At 49.8% G+C, this 17,580-nt stretch overlaps 1 protein-coding gene across 18 annotated transcripts in view; it reads right to left on the reverse strand.

Annotated features, from left to right (window-relative positions):
• The window catches only part of KLHDC4 (kelch domain containing 4), a 63,578-nt gene extending 49,522 nt beyond the window's left edge, over positions 1–14,056 (reverse strand). For 8 of the 18 annotated variants that reach the window (XR_004439042.1, XR_004439044.1, XR_004439041.1 and 5 more), the window contains exons 1-4: positions 13,830–14,050; positions 9,807–9,898; positions 4,191–4,274; positions 2,687–2,785 (exon numbers count right to left, since the gene is read on the reverse strand). Coding sequence is in view for 6 of the 18 variants with exons in the window: in XM_033219265.1 (XP_033075156.1) it covers positions 2,687–2,785; positions 4,191–4,274; positions 9,807–9,898; positions 13,830–13,925 (371 nt within the window). In the remaining 12 variants the exon portion in view is untranslated. Of the gene's footprint in view, positions 1–2,686; positions 2,786–4,190; positions 4,275–9,806; positions 9,899–13,829 lie in introns of all 18 variants that reach the window. The other 10 variants (XR_004439049.1, XM_033219268.1, XM_033219267.1 and 7 more) reach the window with 6 other exon arrangements.
• Positions 14,057–17,580: the final 3,524 nt, after the last annotated feature.

Raw genomic sequence — 17,580 nt, forward strand, 5'->3', positions numbered from 1 at the left:
CAGGCTCCCTCCCAGCACCTCTGAGGTGGTGCTCCGCCCGCCCACACTTAGGAACAGCCACAGTGCCGCCCCTCTGCACCGATGCGGTTCCTTCTTGGGCCAGACAGCGGGGGCAGGGAGCAGCAGCACATGGGGGTGGCATGTCCCTCTCCAACCCACCCACTTCCAGTCGTTCTTTGCATCTGTCATCTCAGCACAGATGACTGACCTGTAAAAGGACAGGCCAGGTTTCCTATCATTCTAAAAGCCCAACAGTCCCATAGGAAGAAATTGACCAATTTACACCTTTACAGCAGACATGATGACTGGCTCAAGGCTGAAACTTAACAAATGTTTTGAGTCTAGAGGAAGTTAGGTGGCACAAACATGCCACATGGTACAACAGAGTTTTAAAATGTCATCTCGTGGAAGACTATTCAATGCCATAGAACAATCCTACAATACATCAACGGGAGAGAACACTATAGAAAGAACACATACACGCACGCTCCAGTTTGCATGAAATAGATGCACAGAAATATGAACTGGCTGGGCGTGGTGGCTTGCATCTCTGATTCCAACGCTTTGGGAGGCTGAGACAGGCAGATCATGAGGTCAGGAGTTCGAGACCAGCGTGACCAACATGGTAAAACACTGTCTCTACTAAAAATACAAAAATTAGCCGGGCGTGGTGGTGGGCGCCTGTAATCCCAGCTACTCTGGAGGCTGAGGCAGGAGAATCGCTTAAGCCCGGGAGGCAGAGGTTGCAGTGAGCCGAGATCGTACTACTGTACTCCAGCCTAGGTGACAGAGCAAGACTCTGTATCCAAAAAAAAAAAGAAAAGAAAAGAAATATGAACTGTATGTGCAGAGAAAACATGCAGAAAATATAAATTCACAGTTTAGGGAGAATGGACAATGGACTTTCCTTTTAAGCCTTTTCATTTTTTACAGAATGAATACTTACGACTTACATAATCAGTCCCTAAAGCCATTCCTGGCCAGGTGTAGTGGCTCATGCCTGTAACGCCAACACGATGGGAGGCTGATGTGGGAGGACTGAGCCCAGGACTTTGACACCAGCCTGGGTAACAAGCAAGACCCTATTTCTAAAATACAAAAAAAAAGCCATTCTTAAAAAATGAAGTCAAACGGCCGGGCGCAGTGGCTCACGCCTGTAATCTCGGCTATCAGGGAGGCAGAGGCAGGAGGATAGCTTGAGCCCAAGAGTTCAAGACCTGCCTGGGCAATATAGCAAGACCCTGTTCTCCACAAAAACAAAAACAAAAATAAACAAACTAAACAAAGACAAAAAAAAAAGAAGTCAAACTCCAGGCAAACGAGTGTAACCCACAGCACTGCTCTAACATCCTCTCCTCCATCTTAGTTAGAATCCCAGGCCCGACCCAGTCCAACCCAGAGGATCACACAAAGGCAGGCTGATCAGTGGTCTAAGAGCTTCGTACAGCCTACGCCCCAAAGATAATGAACACCAGGGAACAAAATAAATATGATTCGGCCGGGCGCGGTGGCTCAAGCCTGTAATCCTAGCACTTTGGGAGGCCGAGACGGGCGGATCACGAGGTCAGGAGATCGAGACCATCCTGGCGAACACTGTGAAACCCCGTCTCTACTAAAAAAATACAAAAAAACTAGCCGGGCGAGGTGGCGGGTGTCTGTAGTCCCAGCTACTCGGGAGGCTGAGGCAGGAGAATGGCGTGAACCCGGGAGGCGGAGCTTGCAGTGAGCTGAGATCCGGCCACTGCACTCCAGCCCCGGCGACAGAGCAAGACTCCGTCTCAAAAAAAATAAATAAATAAATAAATAAATAAATATGATTCAAGCGAAGATTAAAATTATGAAGACCCACAGGTCAAACTTCCACTCCTGACCACGATGGAGCACATTAGCTCCCCACTGTCAACAAGGAAAAAACCAGATGAAACCTATGAAGCAACAACCTCCAGACAACGGGAAGCAGGAAGTGCAGGACTGGGAACCTGAGAGCCAGGAAACATGCCCGGGAGCCCGGACCCACGACTCCGGCCCCTGCAGGCAGCTTCTTCCCTGGTGCAGGGACGAGGGGCCCAGGCAGGGCAGGCGGTCTTGCATAGCTGAGGAGACAAGGACTGGAGTTCAGGGACACAGAGGCAGCTAAAAGTGACAGGGTAGAGCACTGGAGAGAGGAAGCTACGGGAGAAAGAGCCCTGGCAATCTGCACGGGGCGTCCCCTGGAGTCTCGTCTCTGTACACTAAGCTGCACCCTGGGAGGGGGAGACCAAGGAACCACTACTGTGAAGACAAAAGCATCTTCTGATGCTGAGAACCATCTGAGTTTACACAGGGCTTGGAAACAGGCAAGTTCCAACCAGACGAGGTAAAAAGATGTCACTGACCACACAGGTCATTTACTAAAGACTGCAGAAAGGCCGCCACTGATGGCTAAGCCAGCCCTAGGGAGAGTGTCAAAAGGATCAAGATGATCTGCAAGGAACTGAATCACCTGCCAGGACAAAATGTAACACTGTTTGATAGATGAAAAAATCCAGACACTCAGGCTGGGAGCAGCGGCTCATGCCTGTAATCCCAGCACTTTGGGAGGCCGAGAACTCCGCACCAGCCGCCCACTGCCTATCAACTCTCCATGTGTCTACCAGACTCTCATGTGGGAAGAGGGAGGGTGGCTGAGAGTCAGTGCTGACATTACCTGGTGAGCACAGCGCCTCGGAGGTGGACTGGGGATGTCAACTTTGGTCCAGGCGTCCTTTCTGATATTGTAGACGTAGAGCTCGTTATACAAAAAAGTCTACAGGAAGGAAGAAGAATGTCAGTGTCACGAATGATACGCCGCTAAGACAGTGGTGAGAACAATCTTTTTTGAGACGGAGTCTCGCTCTGTCGCCCAGGCTGGAGTGCAGTGGCGGGATCTCAGCTCACTGCAAGCTCCGCCTCCCGGGTTTACGTCATTCTCCTGCCTCAGCCTCCCGTGTAGCTGGGACTACAAGCGCCCGCCACCTCGCCCGGCTAGTTTTTTGTATTTTTTAGTAGAGACGGGGTTTCGCCGTGTTAGCCAGGAGGGTCTCGATCTCCTGACCTCGTGATCCGCCCATCTCGGCCTCCCAAAGTGCTGGGATTACAGGCTTGAGCCACCGTGCCCGGCGAGAACAATCTTAATCATGACAGTTCCCTGGGAAACGGACATCCTAAAGCAATGTAAACGATACCAGTGCAGGGAGGCCATGGGGCTGGATCCCCGGGGGGGCCTCCGGGACGGTGACACAATGAAAACGACCCACGGCCCGTGAATCTGGAAGGCACTGAAAGCCCTTGCTGTGGTTTACTAGGGCTGGTCATTCTCCTAATTCAAGTCTAGTTTTTATGTTTTTGTTTTTTCTGAGATGGAGTCTTGCTCTGCTGTGCAGGCTGGAGTGCAGTGGTACAATCTTGGTCACTACAACCTCTGCCTCCTGGGTTCAAGCAATTCTCTGCCTCAGCCTCCCGAGTAGCTGGGATTATAGGCACCCACCACCACGCCTGGCTAATTTTTGTATTTTCAGTAGAGACGGGGTTTCACCACATTGGCCAGGCTGGTCTCAAATTCCTGACCTCAGGTGATCTGCAGCCTCCCAAAGTGCTGGGATTACGGCATGAGTCCCCATACCCAGTCAAGCCTAGTTTCTAAATGCACGAAAACTGAGAGAGGAAGATGGACAAACCCCCAGGTTTGCCCCAGCAGCTGAACCCCCAGGGCCCATCCCGGGCTGCAGGGAAGGTGAGCTCCAGCTTTTGTGTTTCACACACAATTGTGAGACACAGGTCTTTCTGGCCTGCTCAAAAATAAAAATTAGCTCTACAATGTATCAGCACTTTCCCTATTTAAGACAACCTGAAAGCTGAGTGTGAAACCTGGAAACCTACTGGGAGGAAGAAAGGCACAGACAACCACAAAGACGGGTGAGCCCGTCAAGAGTGATGACGACGGAACTGGGGCTCAGTCTAAGTCTGAGGAACGGAGACCCCAGGACACTGACGTCATCAACAGTCATGCCAGTGCCTGGAGCATCCTGGCGACATCTCACATCAGGCCTGACAGCTCAAGTGCGTGATACGAGGGGGTGAAGGGGCCAACGCGTATTTGATGTCACTGCCTTAAGTTAACTTTCTATCAAATGATACTTATGCAATATGGGAAGAAAAGAAAAAATATATACTTTACTTTTTGGCCGTTGAAATATTCACCTCCGAAAAGGATTAATTCATCTTTCTCAGGATGAACCGAGAGGGAGGCATTTAACCTACAAGAGACACAAGCAGCAGGTCAGCACGGTCACCCCCCAACAACCACCGGAGCGCCATCCCCTTCCTCACAGAATCCTGTCACCACAGACTGGCTGCCTCTGCACTTCCTGAAAGGAGAGCCTGGCATCGAGAGAGGAAGCAAAGATGCCACTTGAACACCAACCCCTCTACCAGTGCCCAGGGCCACACTCCAAGAACAGCCATGGAGCTGGGCTGGCACAGCGTCTGGTTGTTTAAAAAAAAAAAAAAAAAGTCCCCAGGCAGGAACAAGTCCAGATGCCTCTACTGATGTATCAGATGTTCCAGGACTGTCCTCTTTTTTTTTTGAGATGGAGTTTCCATCTTGTCGCCCAGGCTGGAGTGCCATGGCACAATCTCAGCTCACCGCAACCTCCACCTCCTGGGTTCAAGCAATTCTCCTGTCTCAGCCTCCCGAGTGGCCGGGACTGCAGGTGCCTGCCACTACATCCAGCTAATTTTTGTATTTTTTCACTAGAGATGGGGTTTCAGTGTGTTGGCCAGGCTGGTCTCAAACTCCTGACCTCAAGTGATCCGCTCACCTCAGCCTCCCACAGTGCTGGGATTACAGGCATGAACCACTACACCCGACCCTTAGAACTGTCCTCTTTTAAGAGCCTATTCTCTCAAATCACCTCAAAATTGTTCTAAAAAGTTCAGTATCTAGGCCAGGAGTGGAGGCTTACGCCTGTAATCTCAGCACTTTGAGAGGCCGAGGCAGGTGGATCACGAGGTCAAGAGATCGAGACCATCCTGGTCAACATGGTGAAACCCCATCATAACTGAAAATACAAAAATTAGCTGGGCATGGTGGCACGTGCCTGTAGCCCAGCTACTCGGGAGGCTGAGACAGGAGAATCGCTTGAACCCAGGAGGTGGGGGTTGCAGTGAGCTGAGATCGCGCCATTGCACTCCAGCCTGGTGACACAGTGAGATTCCATGTGGGGAAAAGAAAAAGAAAAGTCCAATATCTAAGTATTTTAAATATTTCAATATACATGCCAGATACCTTCCATCTAGAAAATACAAACAACTTTTTTTTTTTTGAGACTAAGTCTCGCTCTGACCCCCAGGCTGAAGTGCAGTGGCGGGATTTGGCTCACTGCAAGCTCCGCCTACTGGGTTCATGCCATTCTCCTGACTCAGCCTCCCGAGAAGCTGGGACTACAGGCGCCTGCCACCATATCCAGCTAATTTTTTGTATTTTTAGTAGAGATGGGGTTTCACCGTGTTAGCTAGGAAGGTCTCAATCTCCTGACCTTGTGATCCACCTGCCTCAGCCTCCCAAAGTGCTGGGATTACAGATGTGGGGCACTGTGCCTGGCCAATACAAACAACTTTCTATCTATTTCACAGGAGAACAAAAAAAGAGCTATAAGGAAATTATATAATATTATGGGCTGGGCACGGTGGCTCACACCTGTAATCCCAGCACTTTGGGAGGCTGAGACGGGCAGATCACCTGATGTGAGGAGTTCAAAACCAGCCTGGCAAAAATGGTGAAACCTCGTCTACTAAAAATACAAAAATTAGCCAGGCATGGTGGTGGGCATCTGTAATCCCAGCTACTCAGGAGGCTGAGGCAGAAGGACCACTTGAATCTGAGAGGCAGAGGTTGCAGTGAGCTGAGATTGCACCATTGCACTCCACCCTGGGCGACCGAGTGAGACAGTCTCAAAAAATAAATAAATAAATAATAAATAAATAAATAAAAACATAGGACCACTCCAGTTGAAAGTAATGAAAGACACAGTGACTATCTGGCGAATCACGGGGAAAGATCCTCCCTTCAGAATCCTCTGTGGTGGTGTTCCCCAAGGCATGCTCCATAACGCCAGCTCCAAAAGATGCTTCTCAAAGGAAAAACAGGTTTCCAGGTCAAGTGAGTTTGGGAAATCTGAGAACTCTACTTTCTGTTGGGGATTTATTTGCATAGAAACACGTCACAGGCTGGGGATTTCTGCAGGAAAGAAACCAGTATTAAAAGCTAAACAAAGAATCACCACATGATCCGGCCACTCGTTCCTAGGCATCGGTTCAGACACCTGTATGGAATGCTCATTACAGCCTCACTCACCAAAGCCAAACGGCAGAGATAACCTAGGTGTCGGTCCACAGATGAGTGGACAAGCACAATGGGGCATATCCACAGACGGAACAGGATTCAGCCATAAGAAGAAATAACGTTCTCACACATGCCACAGAGCTGATGAACCTGGACATACCAGATGAAGGAAGCCAGTCACACAAAGACAATTCTATCACTCCACTTATGCAAAATCCCTAGAATAGGCCAATTCACAGTGACAGGAAGTTGACTAGAAGTGACCAGGGGCTGGGGGAGGGGAAATAGGGAGTGACCCTTGAAGGGTATAGACACTTGTCCCATCTTCTGGCTTCCCTGGGCTACACTGGAAGAAGAATTGTCTTGGGCCACACACAAAATACACTAACAATAGCTGATGAGCTTAAAAAAAAAAAATCTCGGCCGGGCGCGGTGGCTCAAGCCTGTAATCCTAGCACTTTGGGAGGCCGAGACGGGCGGATCACGAGGTCAGGAGATCGAGACCATCCTGACTAACACGGTGAAACCCCGTCTCTACTAAAAACTACAAAAAACTAGCCGGGCGAGGTGGCGGCGCCTGTAGTCCCAGCTACTCGGGAGGCTGAGGCAGGAGAATGGCGTGAACGGGGAGGCGGAGCTTGCAGTGAGCTGAGATCCGGCCACAGCACTCCAGCCTGGGTGACAGCGCGAGACTCCGTCTCAAAAAAAAAAAAAAAAAAAAAATCTCATCATGTTTTAAGAAAGTTTACGAATATGTGTCAGGCTGCATTCGAAGCCTGAACCCGTCCTAGGGTACGGGTTAGATGAGGTTGGTCTAGAGTTTCTATTTGGGGTGATAAAACAATGTTGCAACTGGATAGTGCTAATGGTTTCACAGGAGCATGAAGTAATCCCACTGAACTGTACAGTTTTAATGATTAAAATGGCAAATTCTGGCCAGGTACATTGGCTCACACTTGTAATCCCAACACTTTGGGAGGCCAAGGCGGCTGGATCACCTGAGGTTGGGAGTTCAAGACCAGCCTGACCAACATGGAGAAACCCCGTCTCTACTAAAAATATTAGCCTTAGCCAGGTGTGGTGGCACATGCCTGTAATTCCAGCTACTCAGGAGGCTGAGGCAGGAGAATTGCTTGAACCTGTGAGGCAGAGACTGCGGTGAGCCTAGCGCACCCTTGCACTCTAGCCTGGGCAACAAGAGCGAAACTCTGTCTCAAAAAACATAAAAAGATTAAAAAAAAAAAAAAGTGTTTCCCAAATTCCTCTGACCCTGAATCTTTTCTCACTGAACACAGAATGATTTTGGCAGAAAAGTACCAAACACAACTTTGGGGACAATCCACAGGAGGCCCCCACCCAGCCACCAGCGGCACTAGCCCAGGTGTTTCTGCCACACAGGCAGATGAGGGACCGAGGCAGCTGGCATCATAGCCCCATTTTCCAGGTAGGTCACATCAGAGCCAATCCTGAGGGTGTCTTCATTTAGAAACTGGTCATTCTCACGAGGTTTTCAAGTCACGCGATTGAGAGGTAGGAGGTTCGAAGTGATTAGGTTACTAAGCAAAAGGTCTTCATCTCAGGAGAGCTGCTTCAGCAACTGTCCCCTCCTAGGAAGCATTTCCGGCTGACCCAGGGAACTGCTAACACCTTAAATTATATCCTGACATGAAATCTGACTTTCAGGCAACATTATTTATGGAAAAATTCTAAAATGTCATTTAAAAACAAAACAAAACAAAATGTAAAAGGCCGCGCACAGTTACCTGAGCCCAGGAACTCAAGACCAGCCTGGGGAACGTAAAAAACGTCTCTACAAAAACAAAAATAAAACCAATCCCCATTCAAAGTGGCTTTCCTCGGGAGTGCTGCAACGTCAGAAGCCTAAGATGAAGGATTTATTTGCTCCAACAACTCAAATGAAAACGTGGCCGGGCGCAGTGGCTTACACCTGTAATCCTAGCACTTTGGGAGGCCAAGGAGGGTGGATTGCAAGGTCAGGAGATGAGACCATCCTGGTTAACACAGTGAAACCCCATCTCTACTAAAAATACAAAAAATGAGCCAGGCGTGGTGGCGAGCGCCTTTACTCCCAGCTGAAGGCTGAAGCAGGAGAATGGTGTGAACCCGGGAAGCAGAGCTTGCAGTGAGCTGAGATCGTGCCACTGCACTCCAGCCTGGGCGACAGAGCAAGACTCCTTCTCAGAAAAAAAAAAAGAAAAGAAAAGAAAAGAAAATGTACATTTACAGCCGGGCAAAGTGGCTCATGCCTGTAATTCCAGCACTTTGGGAGGCCAAGGCAAGTGGATCACCTAAGGTCAGGAGTTCGAAACCAGCCAGGCCAACATGGCAAAACCCTTCTCTATTAAAAACACAAAAATTAGCCGGGTGTGGTGCCTGGCGCCTGTAATCCCAGCTACTTGGGAGGCTGAGACAGGAGAATCACTTGAACCTGGGAGGCAGAGGGTGCAGTGAGCCAAGATCATGCCACTGCACTGCAGCCTAGGTGACAGAGTGCGACTCCATCTCAAAAAAAAAAAAAAGTACATTTACCACGTGTAACTTACATTTGGCCCTGAGGGCAACATGCAAACTAAAGGAAAAAAGAAAACCCAAATCCTAATAGATATTAAGTGAAAAACAGGAAGGACATTGGCCTACGGGAATGGCCCCAACACCACTCTCTCTGCTCAGGGGCTGGTCACCGCGCTCCTCCCACCTCTGGGCAGGTGATGATAACTCCGCCTCTGAGGCCAGTGGGTGGGACTTGGGCATCAGAGCCATCACATGCACCTCGTTAATGCGAATGCAGCACAACTGAGAGCCCCCAACTCCCGACCGGCAACCCCAGCTTCCACTCGGGCCTGCAGCAGCTTTATTAAGACGGTAAATGCTGCAAGGTTAATCTCCTACTGAGGGAAATAAAGCAAACCATTTCTCACTCCCGCTCATCCCACATGTGTATGAAATACTACAGATTCGGAATGTTTTTACGTAATTTTCAAATTCATTTAAAATGGCTTATACTCAATTTATGTTTACAAACTTTTCAAATGAGAATTTAAAAACATTACAAACACAGCAAAAACCATGGTGATTTTCAGCTTTCTGCCTACAATACGCACTTTTAAAATACCTTAAGAACCAAAAAAAGCTCACTGGGTCAACACTTTCATCCACACATCATGATCAGTGGAGGAGCTTTCAAGGCCGGCCCAGGAGTCCAGAGGCAGCGGCTGTGCCGAGGCCCTGCTCCCAGGTTCTATGACAGTAAAGCTCAACAGCCTCATTCCATTTCTTCAGAAGAACGTGACCGAGAACAGGTTTTAATAATGAAAATGTTCCAAGTGCCTGATCATTTACGAAACCTGGTGCTATTTAAAGCAGTTTTTCAATGTATAGAAGAAAAGGAAACAGATATACAATGCGAAAAATGCTACTTGCTCACCTTGGTGAGGGCGGGGGGCACGGAGTTTCCACAATCTGAGTCCTCTTGGCATCGAGTGTCTGGAAATGGGCTATGAGCGCTTCCAGGTCTTCCTAGGGCAAGCAAGCAGGCACAGATGAGACTGGTTCCCAGGACCCGCCGCGGAGCCACAGCCTGCACAGCCTTCCTCCAGTCAGTGTGATTTGACTGGGCTCAATCACGTCTGTGAATCGTAACATACTGTGCCTGTGTCTGAAATGCAGAGTTTCTTGACACATTCAAAAGTAACCAGAGCTTGACCTCAAAGGCAGTTTGCTTAAAGGGTAGATGTGTGCACCAAGTACTACCTCACTCCACACCCCTAATGCTCCCCCTGCAAGACCTTCCACTTAGACAAGCCCATCGTGACTTCACTGCAGACACCCTCAGCACCTCTCAGAGCCCAGGTCCAGGCGTCGCACCTGCCTGCCTTCCTGTCTGCGGAGAAGTGTCTGATACATTTCTCTTGCTCGTTTGTTTCCTCCACATCCCTCCGCCCCAACAAAATAGTAAAATATGAGTCCACCAGAGCAAGACCGTGTCTCATTAAAACACTGCCTACACAGCAAGCGCTCAGCAAATCCCTGCTGCAGTCGATCCGTGTAAGAAGGTGTCAACTTTTACTACCATGGAGAGTGACTCGAGGCACTGATGTGCCAGCACAGAGGGCAGCACTGGAACCCAGTGTTCCTGCCTCAGTCCCAGTGCCCGTTTCCCAACATTTACGAGACACTCCCATACCACACCCGAGCCTGACATTTCAAGTTCCTTCTAGCCTTCGGTGTCCTTCTTGCAGCCACGCACACCTGCAGACCATCTTCCCTCCCCCACACCCGTCTCTCCAACCTCACCTCCCACCCTGCCTCACTCTCCAAGCTACATCGGCGTCCTCTCCGTTCCTTTTATGGAAACACCGGGTTCCCTCAGCCTGCCACGCCCCACCTCGTGCTTCCTTCAGCCCACCCCTCAGTCTCGGGGTGGACGCCAATCCCTCCCAGAGGCTCTCGCAGCAGGGTACACTGCTTAGTATTCTAAACTATGCAATATTTAAAACACACAAGTTACAGAACTTTATCCAAGACTCTCCTGTGCACCGTTCCCAGGATAAGGAATAAAGTGTCACCCGCATGTACCCACCCACACATCCCCCGAAGTAACCATTACCTGGAACTCGTGCTTATTAGTCTCAAGCTTTTCTTCACACTTTTATTACACATGTGTATCCCTAAGTAACATATAGTATTGTTTTACTTTTTTTTTTTTTTGAGACGGAGTCTCGCTCTGCCGCCCAGGTTGGAGGTGCAGTGGCATGATCTCGACTCACTGCAAGTTCCGCCTCCCGGGTTCACACCATTCTCCTGCCTCAGCCTCCTGAGTAGCTGGGACTACAGGCACCTGCCACCACGCCCAGCTAATTTTTTTTTTTTTTTTAGTAGAGACGGCGTTTCACCTTGTTAGCCAGGATGGTCTCAATCTCCTGACCTCGTGATCCGCCCGCCTCAGCCCAGCCATAGTACTGTTTTACATTTTTAAATGTCATTAAACAGACTGGGCACAGTGGCTCACACCTGTAATCCCACCAATTTGGGAGGCCGAGGCAGGTGGATCGCTCAAGGTCAGGAGTTCGAGACCAGCCATGACCAACATGGTGAAACCCCGTCTGCACTAAAAAATACAAAAATTAGCCGGCACAGTGGCGCACACCTGTAGTCCCCAACTACTCAGGAGGCTGAGGCAGGAGAATTGCTTGAGCCTGGGAGGCGGAGGCTGCAGTGAGCTGAGATGGCACCACTGCAACACTCGCTCTGGGTGACAGAGCAAGACTCCATCTCAAAAAAATAAAAATAAAAAATAAAATGTCATTAAAGGGTATCATACTGTATATTCTTTCAACTTGTTTTGCTCGACGAGGTTAAACAAACAGTTCAAATCCTAGCATCTACGCACCAGGAGAGTTCTGCTGCTGCTACTCGAGGGCAGCAGTCTTTAACCTCGGCTGAACCTCGTCATCACTCGGGGACTGAAGGAGAGCAAAGTGGTAGGGTCTGGGTGACGCCAGTGGCCTCGTCAGTGACAGCCTCTCCACAGTGACAACAAGCTGAACGCTGAAAAGACGAGCCAGGCGGAGTATGGTTGGGGTACAGGTAAGACCACGGACAGAACTTGGCATGTTTGAGACACTAAAATAAAGGCATTGTGGCCGTAGTGAGCCCAGGGAGACAGGTGGAAACACAGGCAGAGGCCAGGGCCAAGTGAAGGTGCGAACTAGGTGACCTGATACTGAGACAGGAGTTCTGTGGGAGCAGAATTCCAAGCTGTCCCCAAGGTCCCCCTTCCCCCAATAATTCCCAGGACTGCAAAATCATGGGATACCACTCTCGTGATTAGGCTGTATTACAGACACAGCTGAATTTAAAGAGATGATCTTCCGTGGGAATAGCCTAATCAGACGACCAGTTATTTTAAAGGTTTGAGAGTTCATTAAGATAACATACAAACCCCAGGACTGATAGACTCTCTCTCTTAAGGGAAGCTACTGTCACAATCACCTTAGTTTTGGGCACTGGAGGGAGACATGAAGATGAGTAAAAATGACAGGTAACTGGCCGGGCACGGTGGCTCACGCCTTGTAATACCAGCAATTTGGGAGGCCGAGGTGGGTGCATCACCTGAAGTCAGGAGTTCGAGACCAGCCTGACCAATATGGTGAAACCCGGTCTCTACTAAAAAACACAAAATTAGCCGGTGTGGTGGTGCATGCCTGTAATCCCAGCTACTTGGGAGGCTGAGGCAGGAGAATCGCTTGAACCTGGGAGGCGGAGGCTGCAGTGAGCCGAGATCGCGCCACAGCACTCCAGCCTGGGCAACAAGATGAAACTCCTTCTCAAAAAAAAAAAAAAAGCAGAAAGCAGATAACAGCTGGTTACTGAGTGCTTACTTTCTGCCAAGCACCATTCTGAAGATGCCACACAGATGAACTGACTTCCTGTGCCACAACCCTAGCCAGCAGGCCATGCTACTGCAGTCCAGCCTGGGCGACAGAGCAAGACTCCCGCCAAAAAAAAAAAAAACTGTCAGAGCCTAAGAGGAGTGTGAGGGAAAAGTCCAACCCCATTATTTCAGAGATGAGGACATGGAGAGATCAATGACTCAGGAACAAAAGGGACAAAGGAATGTGGTCAAGAGCTCCTGTTTCAGGACATCTGGTCACATCCCAGTTCCATACCACTTCATGGTTCACCTGTTGGTCTGACTTCCTGTCAAATGGGAATACCAGTGCTAGGGAACTGACCTGGTTGTGAGGATTAAAGCCCATGGAGCTGTGCCTGGCACATGGCAGGCCACAAAACTGCCCCCGGTTAGCGAACCCACGAGCAGTAGCCGCAGAACACTCAATCCCAAGTTCAGGACGGATCCTCCTGCAGACCCTGGGCTGAGGACGAGAGGGAAGGAGACAACCGTGATGGCTGCCATCAGCTGCTATGGGATACCCCGTGGCTTCAGTGCCTTCTTCACTTAACCATCTGCTGCTTACTCCTCAGGGCTGCTGTGATGACTATCTGTCCTCTTTTGAAAAACGAGAAGGGTGAGGTTCAGAAAAGTTAAGAGTCTTACTCCCAGGCCACACATCTTGCAGAGGCAGCCCCAGGCTCAACCTCAGGTCGTCCTACGCCAAACCCCTGCCTCTTCTCACCACCCAGCCTACCTTTAGAGGGAGGGAGGAGTGGGAGGAAACGCAGAAAAACGCCCATGACACCACACGAAGAAAAGCAAGCACGTTAAAGGAGGCAGCTCCGTCGCTCTTCGAGAAGCGGCCAGACACACGTGGAGACTCGGGAGGGGGCGGGCCCCGTCCAGGCTGCCCGGACGCGGCGCCGGGGCAGTTTCTACGGCCTCCAGCTCTCCCGCGGGGCCGGCGCAGCTCCCATGGCGACCCGCAACCCCGGGCGGAGCAGGCAGTCGTACGAGGCTGCACGGCCGCCAGGCCAGGTCTGACTCGCTCACCTCCTCCTTCCGCGAGCGCTTAGACACCTTCTTCTCCATCTTGGCGGCCGTCTTCTCCGCGCCGCGGCCCTTCTCCTTCTTGCCCTTCTTGCCCATCTTCCCGAGTCCCAAGCCGCGATGGGACAACAGGGTACGAAACCGCGCGCGCTCTCCGCCCGAAACCAGGTGCTCGTGGGGCGGAGCTCGGCGCACAGAAATGGAGTCACTTCCGGCCTCGAGTTCGAGTCGCTTCCGGGTGGAGGTGCTGCTGGGCGCCCTACGAGGTTCAGTCTTGGAGCTCGGTCTTCGGCAGCGGGTTCGGGGGCCTCGGACTCTACATAAGGCCTCGGAGAAGATGACCCGGCCTGGGCGCGATGGTTCATGCCTGTAACCTTGGCGCTTTGGGAGGCCTTGGCCGGAGCATCGGTTGAGTCCAGGAGTTCGAGACCAGCCTGGGCAACAAAGCGAGAACCACCCCTCCCCCCCGCCCCGCCCCATCTCTACAAAAGGGAAAAAAAACGCTAAACGGGCGTAGTGTCTCGTGCCAGTGGTCCTAGCTCCTCGGGAAGCTGAGGCGGGAAGATCGCTTGAGTCAAGGAGTTCCAGGCAGCAGTGCGCCACTGCACCCCAGCCTGGGCGACAGAGCAAGATCCTGTTTCGAAAAACAGAAAAGATGGCAGCCCCGGCCTGACATACTCGGGCCATGCTCGCCGTTCTCACGCCCTGTGCCCCCACCTAGCCTGTCCCCGTGTCCTAGGAGACGGGCCCTCTGGGTTTTATTTTTTTATTTTTATTTTTTGAGACAGGGTCTTGCTCTGTTGCGCAGGCTGGAGTGCAGTAGCGCGATCTCGGCTCACTGCAACCTCCGCCTCCTGAGGAGCTGGGACCCGAGGAGCCCACCATGCCCGGCTAATTCGCTTTTTCAGTTTTCCCAGGGTGCACGTGCCCCCTGTGAAGGCAAGTTGCTTAGCCCTGTGTAGAACTGCCTAAGTGGGTAAATCTTGGGGTAACCCCATTTTTTCCCCTTGGACCAAATGAGTGCTGTGGCCTCATTTCCTAGAAAAAAAATTAATACAGTTACAAGAATTTGCAGACCCTAAGTAAGACAGTCCCGACTGGGCGCGGTGGCTCATGCCTGTAATCCTAGCGCTTTGGGAGGTCGAGGTGAGTGGATGACGAGGTCGAGAGTTCGAGACCAGCCTAGTCAACATGGTGAAACCCCGTCTCTACTAAAAATACAAAAATTAGCCGGGCGTGGTGTTGGGCACCTGTAATCCCAGCTACTTGGGAGGCTGAGGCAGGAGAATCGCTTGAACCCAGGGGACAGAGGTTGCAGTGAGCTGAGATCAAGCCGCTTCACTCCAGCCTGGGCAAAAGAGCGAAATTCCATCTTAAAAAAAAAAAAAAAAGACGGCCCCTTTCACCTTCCCATTTAAACTGTGCCAGACACTGTTAGGTACTAAGGATATGTCCTCAAATATCGTAACATGGAGGACTTTTGTTTCTTCATTGGTAGACTAGAGCTAATGATAGCACCCTGCGAGGGTACTCAATTTGTGGAGCCTGAGAAATAAAGATGGGTAAGATCCAAATGCCTGCTAGGAAATTGTACTCTAGGATTTCCCTCAAATTATGTAAGAAATGGCAAAATCATCTGCAGACTATGGAATGTTACGATTTGAAAGAGCAGAGTAAAAATGCTTATCATTCCTTAGAAGATGTCATCTTTGGACTGGTAATCAAGGAATAAGGCAAATTAAAGACAAGGACAAGCCAAAATTTGGCAACGCGAAAGCATAAATCAGGAAATAATCTAGTTTATTACTTTGTGTGTGACTCAGCCTTTAATAAATTATCTTAGGCCGAGCACGGTGGTTCATGCCTGTAATCCCAGCACTTTGGGAGGCCAAAGCGGGCTGATCACGAGGTCAGGAATTTTAGACCAGCCTGACCAATATGGTAAAACACTGTCTACTAAAAACACACACACAAAAAATTGGCCAGGTATGGTGGCACACACCTGTAGTCTCAGCTATTCGGGAGGCTGAGGCAGAATCACTTGAACCCAGGCGGCAGAGGTTGCAGTGAGCCAAGATCGCGCCACTGCACTCCAGCCTGGGCAACAGTGCGAAACTTTGTCTCAAAAAAAAGAAGAAGTTAACTCGGCTGGGTGCAGTGGCTCACGCCTGTAATCCCAGCACTTTGGGAGGCCAAGTTAGGCAGATCACGAGGTCAGGAGTTCAAGACCAACCTGGCCAACATGGTGAAACCCCATCTCTACAAAAATACAAAAAAATTAGCCAGGTGCGGTGGTGTACGCCTCTAATCCCAGCAACTCAGGTGGCTGAGGTAGGAGAATTGCTTGAACCGGGAGGCAGAGGTTGCGGTGAACCGAGATCGCGCCACTGCACTCCAGCCTGGGCAACAAAAGCGAAACTCTGTCTCAAAAAAAAAAAAAAAGAAAAGAAAGAAGTTACCTTAGATCCAATCAATGACTAGTCACCGAGCAGCCAAGGAGGAATGATTTTCCAACCAACTCCAAGCCTTGTCCATAAACCTAGTTCTTTAAGAAGAAAAATGAAATTAGGGGAAATAATGAGAAGAATAGAATGGGTTGAAGGCCACCATGGTCTCCAGCATTGCTTGTAGGAAACCTGTGTGGTGGTAGAGAAAAAAAAAAAAGAACCAGTTAGAAGCTGAGCAGAAAGGAGCTGGAGAATTTCACAGAAAGCCAGCCTGGGCATCCAGGCATGATTATCTTCTATGATGAGCTACAAAAGGCTAACTCCGGCCGGACGCGGTGGCTCAAGCCTGTAATCCCAGTACTTTGGGAGGCCGAGATGGGCGGATCACAAGGTCAGGAGATCAAGACCATCCTGGCGAACACAGTGAAACCCCGTCTCTACTAAAAATACAAAAAACTAGCCGAGCGAGTGGCGAGCGCCTGTAGTCCCAGTTACTTGGGAGGCTGAGGCAGGAGAATGGCGGGAACCCGGGAGGCGGAGCTTGCAGTGAGCTGAGATCTGGCCACTGCACTCCAGCCTGGGCGACAGAGCAAGACTCCGCCTCAAAAAAAAAAAAAAAAAAAAAAAAAGGCTAACTCCTCACTATTGCCCTGGGGAAATAATTCTGTCCCCTCTAGTGTGCTATGACTTTAAGAACACACCTAATCCTTTAACATTTTTCTAAAAATTCTGGGTAACCCTGAGGCCACACACTTGAAGCAGAAAAGCCCTTCATTCATAGCTCATCTGTCTGCTGTACATTACAGTGGCGCCCACTTCAGGCCGGAGAGGGGCAGAGCGTACAACCTATTGAAGATTTAGGAGGATCTGGTGGACACGGGGTTTAATACTTTTATTATCTGAAAGAAGCTTGAAGCTAAATTAGAAGGCTCTTGGATTACAGGCATCATGGTGATTTATGTGAGATGGAAATTCTCATTACTGAGAAAGACAGCAAATAGAACATCTAAAAATGAGATCAGATCCTAAAACAGTCAAAAGATTAAGTACAGGGCTCTATTTTAGTAAAATTCACATTGTTGAAACTTTAATGGATTATCTTTAATCTATCCCAGCTTTTAGAGTGTATCTTTTGTGCGATCAGGCGCCCTCTGCTGCCTTCAAGTTAAAGTGCAGAAGAGAAAAAAAATCTATTAATACTAGACTAAAGTTTTGGAAAATATGCTGACTTCTAATTACCCTCACCACAAGTAATCAATGTGATTGGAAGGTTCTGCCAAGTGTGGTATGGATTACGTGGCTCTTTG

Source organism: Trachypithecus francoisi, unplaced genomic scaffold (assembly GCF_009764315.1).
Source record: "Trachypithecus francoisi isolate TF-2019V2 unplaced genomic scaffold, Tfra_2.0 Lachesis_group10, whole genome shotgun sequence".
In the NCBI taxonomy this organism is placed as follows: domain Eukaryota; kingdom Metazoa; phylum Chordata; class Mammalia; order Primates; family Cercopithecidae; genus Trachypithecus; species Trachypithecus francoisi.